The sequence below is a fragment of the Taudactylus pleione genome, unplaced genomic scaffold, assembly GCF_031769625.1.
Source record: "Taudactylus pleione unplaced genomic scaffold, aTauple2 ptg000546l, whole genome shotgun sequence".
Taxonomy (NCBI): domain Eukaryota; kingdom Metazoa; phylum Chordata; class Amphibia; order Anura; family Myobatrachidae; genus Taudactylus; species Taudactylus pleione.
In genome coordinates this window covers 4,395,996-4,409,146 of record NW_028284948.1, presented here as the reverse complement: position 1 = coordinate 4,409,146, position 13,151 = coordinate 4,395,996, and the positions used below count along the sequence as shown (strand labels likewise).

Below are 13,151 nucleotides of genomic sequence, written 5' to 3'. Positions count from 1 at the left end.
CGTACACAGGCAATCCCGCATAAGGACCCACAGTCTGAGACCCGGGAGGAGACTGCACCAGATGCGTAACACCCGGGAACGGGGGATGGTAGGCTGGGGCAACGCCCTAGAAGGGACCGCAGTCGGGAACACAAGCCGGTCCGCAATAGACTCCAAAACATTGCCCAAGGAGGATCCTGCGCCACTGGGGTTTAGAGGGACCAGGTACCAGCTGGCACCGCCCGCACAGACCGTCCTGAGACAAATCCACCTCATCAACCCCTGCAGAACAGCGCCGGCAGGAAAACAACACAGGAACCACGGAGCGCTCATTCTCCTCATCAGACATGACACAATAACTTTTGCAATAAAAATGTATCACCGAAAAGAGGTGAGGCATATAACACCTGCGCACTCCGAAGTATGCAACACAAACAGCCTACAATATGGTACTGTGTAGCACACCACTGTATGTGACGGACCTCACAAATACATAGATCTATATAAGTGAGGTACACAGAAAGAACACCCCTCCCCCACACACCAGCGGGCCGTAGGAGAAGGAAAGGGAAAGTGATAAGACGACAGTCAGCAGAAAATTAGCACAGACAGCAGCACTAGCAAAAAGGCACATACCATGCAGGAAATAATACTCACTGCACCTTTCGCTACAATCAAAAGGACAGTGTTTGCAGCGCTATAGCCCTCCCAGACACTGAATCTGGGAGGGCTATAGCGCTGCGAACACTGTCCTTTTGCAGGGGAGAGGTACGCAGGGGTAGCGGTCCACGCACCGCCTGGGAGATCTGCGCTGCCACTGAGAAGATGGCCGCCGGAGAGCTCTGAGGAGAGTGGCCGCAAGAGGAACAGCCCAGCGACGCCAGCACACATGAGAAGGCGCGCTGGTCTGAGGGGAGGAGCCGCTAAACCAGGGAAGGCTGCCTCCCCTGGCTAGCAATTAACCCTAGGGACGCTGGCTCCCGTCCAGCAATTACTCCCTGGTGGTCCAGCAGTCACACGGGGTATGCCTGTGAAGGGGGAGCCCACCGCCGCTACTAGCGCCACCGGTCTGTCCCCAGAGACCGGCGGCTGAAGACTGCATTTATCCCCCGCGCAGCACAAAGCGATGCACGCGGCTTACCTGGCCCCGTGCGTCCGGCAGCAGTCAGTGGGAGGTCCCGGAGCCACGCTAGTACTGACTCCGGGGTCCCGCTGCGATCCCCAGATCAGTACCGGCGTCGCAGCACCAACGGGGCTGTTGGAGCGGCAGCATGGATGGCCAGATGGACAGTCTGATGCTGCCGCTCTGAAGAAGCAAAAATAAATAAATAAATAGCTTTATTTTTATTTTTAAAAAAAGAAGACATGGGGCTGCTTATGCAGCCCCACTGCCCAGGGTGACCCGACTCCGGCTGGGCTCCAAGTAAAACTGAGGTGCTCGGGGGCGGGGTATAGAGGAGGATGGACCCAAGTGCATCCTGGGAGCAGAAAACCTTTAACTGCGTGGTGCCCGTGGATCCAGATCCAGCTATACCACAAGGTCAACCCTGTGGACCCTATGGACCCTGAAGTAGAAATAGGTAATGTTGTGGCAGGACAGCAAACCGTAGAAATAGTTGGTGGGATGGCGGAATAGGGACATGCAGATACGCATCCTGAATCTCCATACGGAACTGGGTACACTGATAAACTTGTTGAGTGTTTTCAGATTTGGAATAGGGCCTTGATAGAATCTGATAGGGGAGTTGTACATGAAAAATTTTAGGGAGGATGCCTACGGAAGGTGAGGACATACCCGAGACCACTTATCGGACCCAGACGTCTGTGGTTGTTTGATGCCAGGAGTCAACAAAATGAAGTCGGCCTCCCACCCCAGGATACCCCAGGAGTAGGCCCGCCCCATCAGGCTGAGGGTTTGTCGTCCAGCTTGGAAGCTGGACGTCTGACTGGCCAGGACCTCTTAGTTTGCTGCTTGGAGGTCCTGCAAGAACTAGACGGTCTGGAGGAAGGCTGCCTTTTGCTCTTCCCTCAGGGTGAAAGTACCGAAAACAGGACTGCCTAGGCTCTGATGTAGCTATTGATGGTAGACCTGCAGATCTTGAGGCTACCAGAGTAGCCATCATCTTATCCAATATCCTTCTTGGATCCCGCATCTAGGATCTTCACCAAAGGGCTCTATGAGCAACAACCAAGGCTGCCGATGCTTTAGAAGCCAGGAGTCCAGCATCTATTGCAGTTTCTCCCAAATAGGAGGCTGCTTCCCGTATGTGGGAGATATGCGTCAGCTGTTCTCTGGTAGCATTTCTTAAGAGTATTTTCCAATGCCACCTTCCATTCTTCAACAACCTTGGATACCCAGGACGCAGACTTCCCCGGCCGAGTAACAGCTCCAGACAATGAAAACACTGGACATGTTTCAAGTTTTCTATCTGTAGGATAGATGCAGACAGTATAGGCATTGTAGCTCTCCTGACTAAATGTGTCACATGAGCATTCATAGTAGGAGGGACTTGCCACTTAGGACATTCAGTAGGTGGGAACGGATACAAAGATGCTAATCTTTTTGTAACATGGAACCGGCTATCCAGAGTACCCCATGCTTCTCCCATAAGTCCAGTGAGCAGCTCAGACTTGGGAAACTCAGCTTTTACCACCATCTGGTGTTAAAACACTGTAGCCTTAGGTCTAGGAGCTGGCTTTGAGAAAACCCTAGGATAGACACTGCAGTCCTATCCATAAGACGACTCAGCACGACTGGACATTCTTAACTAATGCAGTGATATAAAGATTTGTGCTAATGCTACTCTGTGACCTAGAATTCTAGGGGCTTGAACGTACAGTTCAATCTGATTTTACCGTGAAACCACATATTATTGGAGGATACAGTTGATGATTTCTAAGATATGTGATTTTTAGTATTATGTATTTTATTTTATGCATGCAGAACAAGTTTAGATGTATTTATAAGATTACTATTATAAATTTATTTTTCTAATATATCTTAAATATAATAAATATTTACATTTGAGTGTCTCTTGGGGGCCAATATATGCTCTACCAATATTTCTGCATAAAACATAAATAAAAAGCCTGGCACTGCCTGAGCATGAGCAGTCCTCCTGTTATAAAGGTATGTCTAAACCCTGATGCACCAAACGAAAAACTGAATATCTGTTGGCAGGGTATATGTGGAGGAGGACCTGAGGCATCCTGGGAGCTCAAAGTTTAACTGTTTGGTGCCTGGGTCACTCCAACCACATTTCCCCATGGTATCCCTGTGGACCCCCTATGGACCCTGAAGAAGAAAAATTAAATAAATAAAAAAGCACCAATTGCATCTTCCCTAACCACAGCATTCCCGCTCTCCCAGAACTTCATATGATGTAACATTTAGGGAGACCACCACTCTTTTTCAAATAAAAAAAACTTTTGAATTGAGCAACTTGGTAAATAATTATCCCACAAATCTGAAATATTTGTACAGTGTGGTGTTACCTTCTTTAGAAACCCGTCCCTTCTCTAGCTCCCTCCTAGAAATAAATTCCTTGGGCAAATCATCCTCCTCCTCTTTGTCGTCCTCCTCGTCCTTAGGAGCATGAGAAGGGTATATCTTCCCAAATCCAGGAGGTTCCTCACTTTCCTCAGATGCTATGTTAGTCTCTAAACATGGAGGAGTAGTGGCTGTAGGACAGAAATAAGAAAAGTACAGTTGATGTTGTCCTATTAATATTCCCCAGTACCAACTAAAGCAATACCAAATATTACTATTTTTTTTTGTAGATTTTATTGTTTCTCAGACTCAGTGAGAAAACTTATGTGAAAAAGAGCATGGCAAATTTCACAGGGAGACATTTTACACATCTTATCTTATTTATAAAATAGCGCAATGTGTAAAATAATCCAAAAATAATCCAAATCACCAGGCGATTAATCAGTGTTGGTCTGAGGTGTGAAAATTTAACACAAATGTTCACTTGAGGGTTTTTACATTTAATAAAAATATAATTGGCAAACATGTAGATTGAGTCTCTTTACCATCCGTAGCTACAGGTATGTCAGCAGGAATATGAAGCTCCATTTTTCTCAGGCCTATGATAGATGGCTGCTCAAAGACCTCAGACGGTAACAAAGGTGCATGTGCATGGCTGTAATGAACACAGAATGGACAGATAAACGTTCATTACAATAATAACTGTCACCATTTTTTGCAAGAATGAAAATGTGTTATTACAGCTTTAAAATAATGCCTGGCTTATTACCATTCATGTAGTCTTTGCCTACCTATAATAAGTGTATACCAATATTATATAGTAGAGAGGACATATCATTTAAAGGGCCCATATCATCAAACATCCATAGTCTACTTAACATAAAGATCATGTGTATGGATGAGTCACTGTAAACAGATTAGTAGGATGTAAAAAAGTAAACATGTTTAAACGTAAAACACAGCTCTAGGTTAGTTAATAAAGAAAAATAGAACATGGACTATATATTAGGACTCTATACACCAGCAGAAACTTGATTGAGGATGGAGACTTCAATGTTTTTGTAGGGTATCTAGCTATGGTCATGCTACTTGCATGGAAATGTCCAAATTAATTGTAGTTATTAAATATCCATAACTCACCTGTTTGGTGCTGCAGGAACAGTTATAAGGTCCTTTATCTTCATCTTCTTTCGTGGACGCGATTGTTTTTTTAGCCTCGGTCTCTTGGGCATCCGATCTGCCAGTTCTTTCAGACGAGTCACCCTGAACACAGCAAGTAAGACTTTCTGTAATATATTATGCAACACTGAACCATGCTCCAGGAGTCCAGAAGATAAAAGTTTAGAATAGGTTTCTAACTTGGCTGTACCTAAGAGAGGCTGCTCAACTGCCCAAGTTTAGTTAATCACCTGGTGACATCTAGTTAATCACCTGGTGACAATGAACGTTTCCAGTCCTTAGATTACACGGAGTTCAGGAGCAAATGAGGTATGGAAAAGGCTGGTAACGTCTATTTTGTTAGATGTGCTATGGGCCATAGCAGTGAACAGTGTTTTCCTTCAGGAGACCCATGACAAAGGTGGGAAATTGTTTTTTGGGGCGCCCGTCAGAGAAATTCAATTGTTGCTCTGATCGGGCGTCCATTACTTTGACGCACCCAAAAGTACCAGGTTTAGCTGCGCAAAGCGGCTAAACCCATCTGAAGTTCGTGCATGGACTTATTGCACAGTTTTGCTCGCCACCTCAGGAGGCTGCTAGCAGAAATGTACGCAGCCGCAGCTATGGGTGCCCAAACTGCAGAACAAATAAATTGCTGACGGTGGACGCCATCTAGTGGCGGGCGCAAGAAAGCTATTGAATTCCCACCAAAAAGTTTAAATAAGCTTGGTTGCTAAATGGTGATTTCAAACAATGGTGATTTTAAACTCAGGAACAGTTTATCTGTCTGGCCTACCAAGGGACCATTGTAATTAATGTCTACGAAGTTGGCAAATGCATCTTAGGAGGAGACCTAATGACGGAATATATCTGCTATTTACAGTAATTCCAATAACAACTACCTCTCTTTTTCTTCATCATCACCACTTTCATATTCGGACTCTTCTCTACTGGAAACATCCATATCATAGTCATCATCTAGCTCTGGCAGTGGAGGATTCTCAGGGAGGTCAGGTGGGACAGGCGGGTACAGTGAAGGCGCAGCCAAATAGTCTGAATACTGTCACAAAAAAAATTAAAAAATGCAAGAGAATGAAACACAACCTGTTCCTAGTACACAAGCTAAAACTTACAAAAAAAGCTACATTTACACCATATATATATTATATATATATATATATATATATATATATATACACACAAGACTAATGCTGCGTATCCACGAGACAATATAATGAACGGGATGGAGTTATGTGACCGGCACCCGCCGGTCACAATTCTGACAGCAGAATGCCAGCTAGGGATTTATGATAGGCACTGAAATACTGACTGCTATCATAACCCCGACGCCGGAATCCAGGACGATGTGTGCCCGAACGAGGGGAGACCAGGCCCAGGGCGGGGGGGAGAGGTTAGGTTTAGGGCAGTTAGCAGGGTTAGAGTTAGGTTTTAGGGGGGATGGTTAAGCACCCCTAGGGGGGAGGGTTAGGCACCCCCAGGGAGGGGTGTCGGGATTTTCATCTCGTCGGGCAGCCGCTGTCGGGATTTGAACCAGCGTATAAACAGCCGCCGGCATTTCAATCCCGTTCCATAATGAACAATAGATAAATTATTTTGTTTCATAGCTTTAATAAGTATTCAATTATTTTGTCAGAGACAAAACCGGTTCAGTGATCGCAAATTACGCGCTATGGGGCATTTTTACACGCTACAGGCATCTGGGGACCCATTTTTTTAAAAAACAAAACGAGACCTGCAGGACGCGCTTTGTGAGCCGCAGCAGCCGATCCCCGCCCAGCAGCTTATGCCCAACCAATCACTTACCACAGCCGCTGGCAGCTTATCCCCAATCAATCATTGCCAGCAGAGTCTCTCAACTAATTGCCACCCTGTCACCTGCTCTTTAACTCCCTGTCTGCCAGCGAGCTCTCCTGAGTATGTCTGCACTGCATCCATTGGGCATCCCTTCCTTGGCTGCAGCACTATGGTCGGTGGTGCTGGGCCCCTCTAGCAGTCTGTGCTCCTTCAGTCAGCTGAGCACTCTGCATGGAACAAGAGGCAGCTGCAACAGTGACCCGGCCAGGGGCTCCCAGCAAAATGGTAACCACTACCCCAAGTGCTGTCTACCCGTGCAGTACTGCCCCAGCTGCTATCCAGACCACCTCCGTAACCCCATCACTGCCTGCTCCTAACTACCACCTTGCCACCCAGTACTGCCCTAGTTGCCATCTACTCTTACCCCCGGTACTGTCTGCCCCTAACCTCTTCTTTGCCCCCAATACTGCCCTAACTGCCATCAACCCTTGCTCCCTCCCTGCCTCACATACTGCCCCAGCTGCTATCAACAGTTGCCCCCTTCTCTACCCACAGTACTGCCCCAACTGCTATCCTGACCCCAGCAGTGCCCCTAACCCCCTCCTTGCACCCCCAGTACTGCCCTAGCTATCTACCCTTGACCACTCCCTACACTCAGCACTGCCTGTCCCTAATCACCTCTTTGCCCGCTGTACTGCCACAGCTGCAGTCTACCCTTGCTCCCTCCTTACCCCAAGTACTGCCTTCCTCTAACCCCCTCCTTGCCCCCAGAAGTGCGTCAGGTATCCTTACCCCCAGTTTTGCCTGCCCCTAGTCTACTCCTTGGCCCCCAGCGCTGTTGCAACAGCTGTCTGCACTTACCCCTCCCTACCACCATGCTCTGCCTGACAGGAGCCCAAAACAATTGAATCATCCCTTTAAGCTGGGAATCCACTATACAATTTTTTGTCAGATATCTGTCCAATCTGGCTGGTTGAAATGAAAACCTGGCAATGTATAGGAGCAAATGACAATCGTCCATTTGCTCAGAAACACTGGAAAATAGCCAAAAATGGTTGTTCAGACAAACTGGTTAAAACACACAAATGTAACCAATTTGAACAATTTTTTTTGTCCTTTTTTCAGTGTTTACTGTATAACCATATGATCGACTGTCATTTGCTCCCATATATTACAATTTTCTGTCAGATATCTGTCCAATCTGGCTGGTTGGAATGAAAACCTGGTATAGTGGATGGCCAGCTTTAGTCTTAAGCTGGCCACACTCATAGCGATCTGCACACGATCAGCCGATGTATACGATTTCCCTTGAAACTCTCCCCGGCAGCTCTGCACACGATCTGGTGTCCAATCTTCATACGATCTCTCCTGCATCCAGACTTTGACAGTGCATCGCCTCCTAGATCGTCAGATCTGCCCTACTGCACGGCAGATCTGACGATGCGATGTGCGACCAGCGGGGACGCGCATCACATCGTGATCGTGAGTGGAGACTCTCAATTTGGCCATATTTTACATGATCTGCCGTTCCAATGTGTCGGAATCGGCCAGATCGGGTAAAAAAATCGCTGTGTGTGTGGCCAGCATTAGACAACAGAGCTTCCACTTTTAGTAGCTTTTCCTACTTTGTGGTATACCCAATTAAAAAATGGTAAAGAGTTTGCAAACTGTGTGAAACCTGCAAGAGTTAAGGCAAGGTTTCACAGGCCAAGGGCAGTATTCAATTTGGCTGCGAAAAGTCGGAATTGGCGATAAAGTATCGCCGATGTCATTTTCGCATGTTTCAATTATAAAAATAAGTAGCCTGCACACCTGGGAATGTCATTTAAAAATAAATTGTCAAAAAAAGTTTTTTTTTTTTAAAAATCAGGACACCCCAAAAAATTTACTTTAATTTTGGGGGTAAAAAAAAAAAAAAAAAAATACTGGGAACGCACTTCTAAAATAATAATACAACACCTTAGTGCAACTAGGTGAAGCAGCCTCTGGTGGATACACGTGGGTACCTTAAACCCCTAAAACAAAAATTCAGTTACTTCTTTCCTGGTCCCTCATTGAACAATGTAGCAGGCAATTCTCAATGTGCAAAGAGAAAACTACAAAATAGTATAATATTGCCAGTAAGACGGTACATTTATTCATCAATATGGCATACAAAAAACACAATTTATAAAATTAGGCTCTATGTGGCCATCAGCACATATAAAATCAGTCTTCTCAAATATAGGGGGCCCTTAAGCCCTGCGTACCGGAAGGAAGATGTAAATGGGAGTAGCGTTTGCACTGCTGACCATCCAGATAAAGTCAAGCAGTGACTAACCAACGAATACTGAAGAGCTTGCTAGGCTCGAAATGCATTAAGGACAGCAGACTACATCTTTCATGAGGAGGACCCTGATACCTGAATACCGGTATCCGTTGGTTAGTAACTGCTTGACTTTATCCGGATGGATATGTAAAGATTTCTCTTTACACATTGAGAATTGCCTGCTACATTGTTCAATGAGGGACCAGGAAAGAAGTAACTGAATTTTCCTTTATTATTATTGTTTGGTGATAGCGCCACCTAGTGGTCACACACACTTCTAAAATACCCAAATTAAATTCAGAGGGGTTCCCAAATATGCGACAGGTGTTTTCTTCATTGCGGGAATAGCAGCGGGTGCATTTTTGCAGAATTTTAAAAATATGAGATATGGTAAGAACTTACCCTTGTTATCTCTATTTCTACGAAGTCCATAGGGTTAAAGTTAAAGTTTTCAGCCTCCCAGGATGCATCTGGGTCCCTCTCCTATACCCCGCCCCCGGGCCAAGGCATCTCAGTTACGTCACAAGCCATAGGCCGGAGGAGGAGAAGAAAGAGAGAGAAGAAAAAAATCTGGACACTCACAAGAATCACATTCTCACCATAGGGAGACGGAAAAAACGGTGACCAGAATAAAGCCCATCTGCAGTACAGGTGCGACAGGGCGGGAGTCCTGTGGAACCCTATGGACTTCGTAGAAATAGAGATAACAAGGGTAAGTTCTTACCATATCTCATATTTTCTACTTCAGGGTCCATAGGGTATCCACAGGATACCTTGGGGATGTCCCAAAGCAGTATCCTTTAAGGGTGGGGACGCTCCTGTGCTGAGAGGAGAATCCGCCGCCCGAAGGAAGCATCCTGAGAGGCAAAGATGTCAAAAGCGTAATACCTCACAAAGGTATTGACAGAAGACTACGTAGCAGCCTTGCAGATCTGAACTGCAGAGGCACCACGTCTAGCTGCAAACGAAGGACCCACAGACCTAGTGGAATGAGCCCTCACCAAGGAGGGAACTGGAAGACCTTCATGAAGATAAGCTTCTGAAATTGCCATACGAATCCAGCCTGCCAAAGTCTACTTTGAAGCAGGCCAATCCTTTTTACGGAAGCCATAGAGGACAAACAAGGCGTCCGACTTCCTAAAAGAAGAAGTGCGATCAACATAAATTCTCAATGCCCGCACAACATCCCAAGTGGCGTCACCCACTGAAAGTCCAGGTGAATTGAAAGCCGGCACAACAATTTCTTCATTGATGTGAAAACTGGATACCACTTCGGGAAGGAATCCCGGACGAGTGCGAAGCACCGCCCTATTCCTATGAAAATTCAGAAAAGGGGGTCTACAAGAGAGAACCCCTAAATCCGACATCCGTCTGGCCGAGGCAATGGCCAGAAGGAATATGGTTTCAGCTGTAAGCCATTTAAAGTCCACTGAGTCCAGTGGTTCAAACGGCGGTCCCTAGAGAACTCTCAGGACCACAGCCCAATTCCAAGGCGCCACCGGTGGAACAAAAGGTGGCTGAATGCGAAGAACACCTCGCATAAAGGTGTGCACATCAGAGAGCGCAGCAATCCTACGATGAAACCAGACTGACAGGGCAGACACCTGCACTTTCAGAGAAGCCAGGCGAAGCCCATGATCCAGTCCAGCCTGTAGGAAAGCCAACACCCTAGACAGGCGGAACTCCCTAAGGGAATAACCTCTAGGTCTACATCACCGGAAGAAAGTATGCCACACACGATGGTAGATTCTTGCCGAGGAAGGTTTACAAGCTCTTAGTATGGTTTGCACCACGGAGCTAGAAAAACCCTCTGGACCTTAGCATGACCGTTTCAACAGCCACACCGAGTCAGGTCCGGGTGAAGACAAGGACCCTATGACAGCAGATTCGGTCGTAATGGTAACCTCAGAGGAACGTCTACTGACAGACTCGGAGAACCAGTGCCGTCTTGGCCACTCGGAAGCTATCAACAGTAGCGTACCTCCTTCTTGATTTGAATTTCCGTAATACCCGCGGAAGAAGGGAAAACGGAGGGAAAAGGTAGGCAAACTGGAACATCTACTAGACGGACAGGGCATACACCAGAGACGCCTTTCGTCTCATGTTCGAGACCCGTACACCGGCAACTTGTTGTTGTGCCGGGATGCCATGAGGTCTATCTCTGGAAGACCCCACTTGTCCACCAGACTCCGAAAGACGTCCTGGTATAAAGACCACTCTCCCGGTTCCTCCTTGCTGGTTTAAATAGGCCACCGTGGTGGCGTTGTCCGACGGGACCTGCACAGGGTGACCCTGGAGAACCGGCTGTGCCCGCTGGAGAGCTCTTGACACCGCATGGAGCTCCAGAATGTTTATTGGAAGCTCCGCTACCGCCCGAGTCCACCTGCCCTGAAACAAGTGTGGACCCGTGACAGCTCCCCAGCACCGGAGACTGGCGTCCGTTGTTAACAGGACCCAGTTCGCCACCCAGAACGGGCGTCTGCAAACACCAGGTTAGAGACAGGCGAACATCCGGAGTGAGCCCCATCGTCTGGGACTTGAGACACTGAGGCAATCCATTCCATCTGGACCGGATCAATAGCAGCAGAGGTTTGGAGTGAAATTGGGCGTACTCCACCATGTCGAATACCGACACCATTGAGCCCAATAATCTCTTTGCCAAGTGTGTCGACACTCGACGACACTGCAGACAACTGCGCACCCTCAACTACAAAGCAAGGATCTTTTCCTCCGTCACAAAGATCCACTGCTGCCTGGAGTCCAATAAGGCCCCGAGGTGCAGGATCCTCTGAGACGGGGTGAGAGTGGACCTCTGCCAGTTTGTCAACCAGCCGTGACGTTGCAGTACCGCAATCGTCAGATCCAGATGGTGTAAAAGAAACTCTGGAGACCCCGCTATCAACAGGAGGTCGTCCAGATAAGGCAACAGTCGGACTCCCTGCGTCCGCAGGAGAGCCGCCATGACCGCCATGACCTTGGTGAATACCTGTGGAGCAGTCACCAGGCCAAAAGGCAGTGCCCGGAACTGGAAATGTTCGTTGCAGATTGCCAATCTGAGGAACTGCTGATGGCGCAAAAAAATAGGGACATGCAGGTAAGCGTCCTGGATGTCCAATGACACCATGTAGTCCCCAGAATAATGGACCGCGGGGTCTCCATCCGAAACAGAGGCACCCTCAAGGACTTGCTGAGGGCCTTTAGGTTTAGTATTGAACGGTAAGACCCATTGGGTTTCTGCACCAAAAATAGAATGGAATAGAAACCCAGGCCCCTCTGGGAAATTGGAACATGCACTGCGACCAGCACCGGGCGAACTGAAGCAGGCGCCCCCCACTTTGGGGTCCCCCAAAAGGAGGCCTGGACCGCCAGGCCGCAGGTTTGTTATCTGACCTAGGAGCCGGACATCTGGTACTCCAGACCTGATTCTTGGGCTTGGACAATTTCTTGGCCCCAGCCTGCCGTGGACAGGACTGTACTTTAGGCCTACCTTGGGCCCTGTGAGGCCAAAAGGATGACCCACCAGCACTAGAAAGAATCGTAGCAGACAGAAGACATGCAGATTTTGCTGCTGCCAACGTAACTACAATTTTGTCCAGATCTGGACCAAATAGTACCTGTCCAGACCTTCTAATCCCTTTTTGGAATCCGCGTCCGCTTTCCAAGAACGCAACCATAAGGTGCGACGAGCAGCCACGGCTGCAGAGGAGATCCTAGAGGTGAGCATACAAATATCTAAGGCCGCTTCATTAATGTAAGTGGCCGAGTCTCGGAGATTGCCCACCAACTCGGTCTGTTCAGCCGAACAGTCAGAGTCCAAAGACGCCTCCAAATTATCCGCCCAGCGCTCCATAGCTCAACACACGCCCAGAGCCGGTCTGGATGCTTCCCTGCAAGGGAATAAACGGCTTTGAGGCAGATCTCCACCTTGCGGTCAGTGACATCCTTCAAGGATGACATCGAAGGCATAGGCAATGTGGCACTTTTGACTAGGCGTGTGACATGTGAATCCACTTGCGTAGGGGATTCCCGCTTAGAAAAATAATTGACCGCAAACGGATAAGCCACGGCTAAGCGTCTCTGGGGCTGAACCGTTTACCTGGATTTTTCCACGCCTCCTCTAAATGATCCACTAATTGATCAGAAAGAGGGAACACCGTAGCCTCACCCTTAATATCCTTAAAAAGGCATATATGAATGTGGCCACCAAAGGATCAATATCCTCAATAACTAAAGCCGAGCGGACCGCTCGAATAAGACCAGGGATATACACCTTGGACTTAGCGTCCGGCTCTTTGGTACGGAGAGGTTCTTGGTCAGATAGATCCAGAATCTCCCCATGATCTGACGTCTCATCGTCATCCCCATAAGGAGCAGATAAAGACGCCACCGGCCGTTATGAGG

General features: G+C 47.6%; 1 protein-coding gene across 5 annotated transcripts in view; it reads right to left on the bottom strand.

Annotated features, from left to right (window-relative positions):
• RNPC3 (RNA binding region (RNP1, RRM) containing 3) overlaps positions 1–13,151 on the bottom strand; it is an 85,449-nt gene that overhangs the window by 44,296 nt on the left and 28,002 nt on the right. For all 5 annotated transcript variants that reach the window (XR_015870117.1, XR_015870115.1, XR_015870116.1 and 2 more), the window contains exons 7-10: positions 5,530–5,687; positions 4,610–4,732; positions 4,015–4,124; positions 3,475–3,660 (exon numbers count right to left, since the gene is read on the bottom strand). Coding sequence is in view for 2 of the 5 variants with exons in the window: in XM_088451300.1 (XP_088307426.1) it covers positions 3,475–3,660; positions 4,015–4,124; positions 4,610–4,732; positions 5,530–5,687 (577 nt within the window). In the remaining 3 variants the exon portion in view is untranslated. The remainder of the gene's footprint in view (positions 1–3,474; positions 3,661–4,014; positions 4,125–4,609; positions 4,733–5,529; positions 5,688–13,151) is intronic.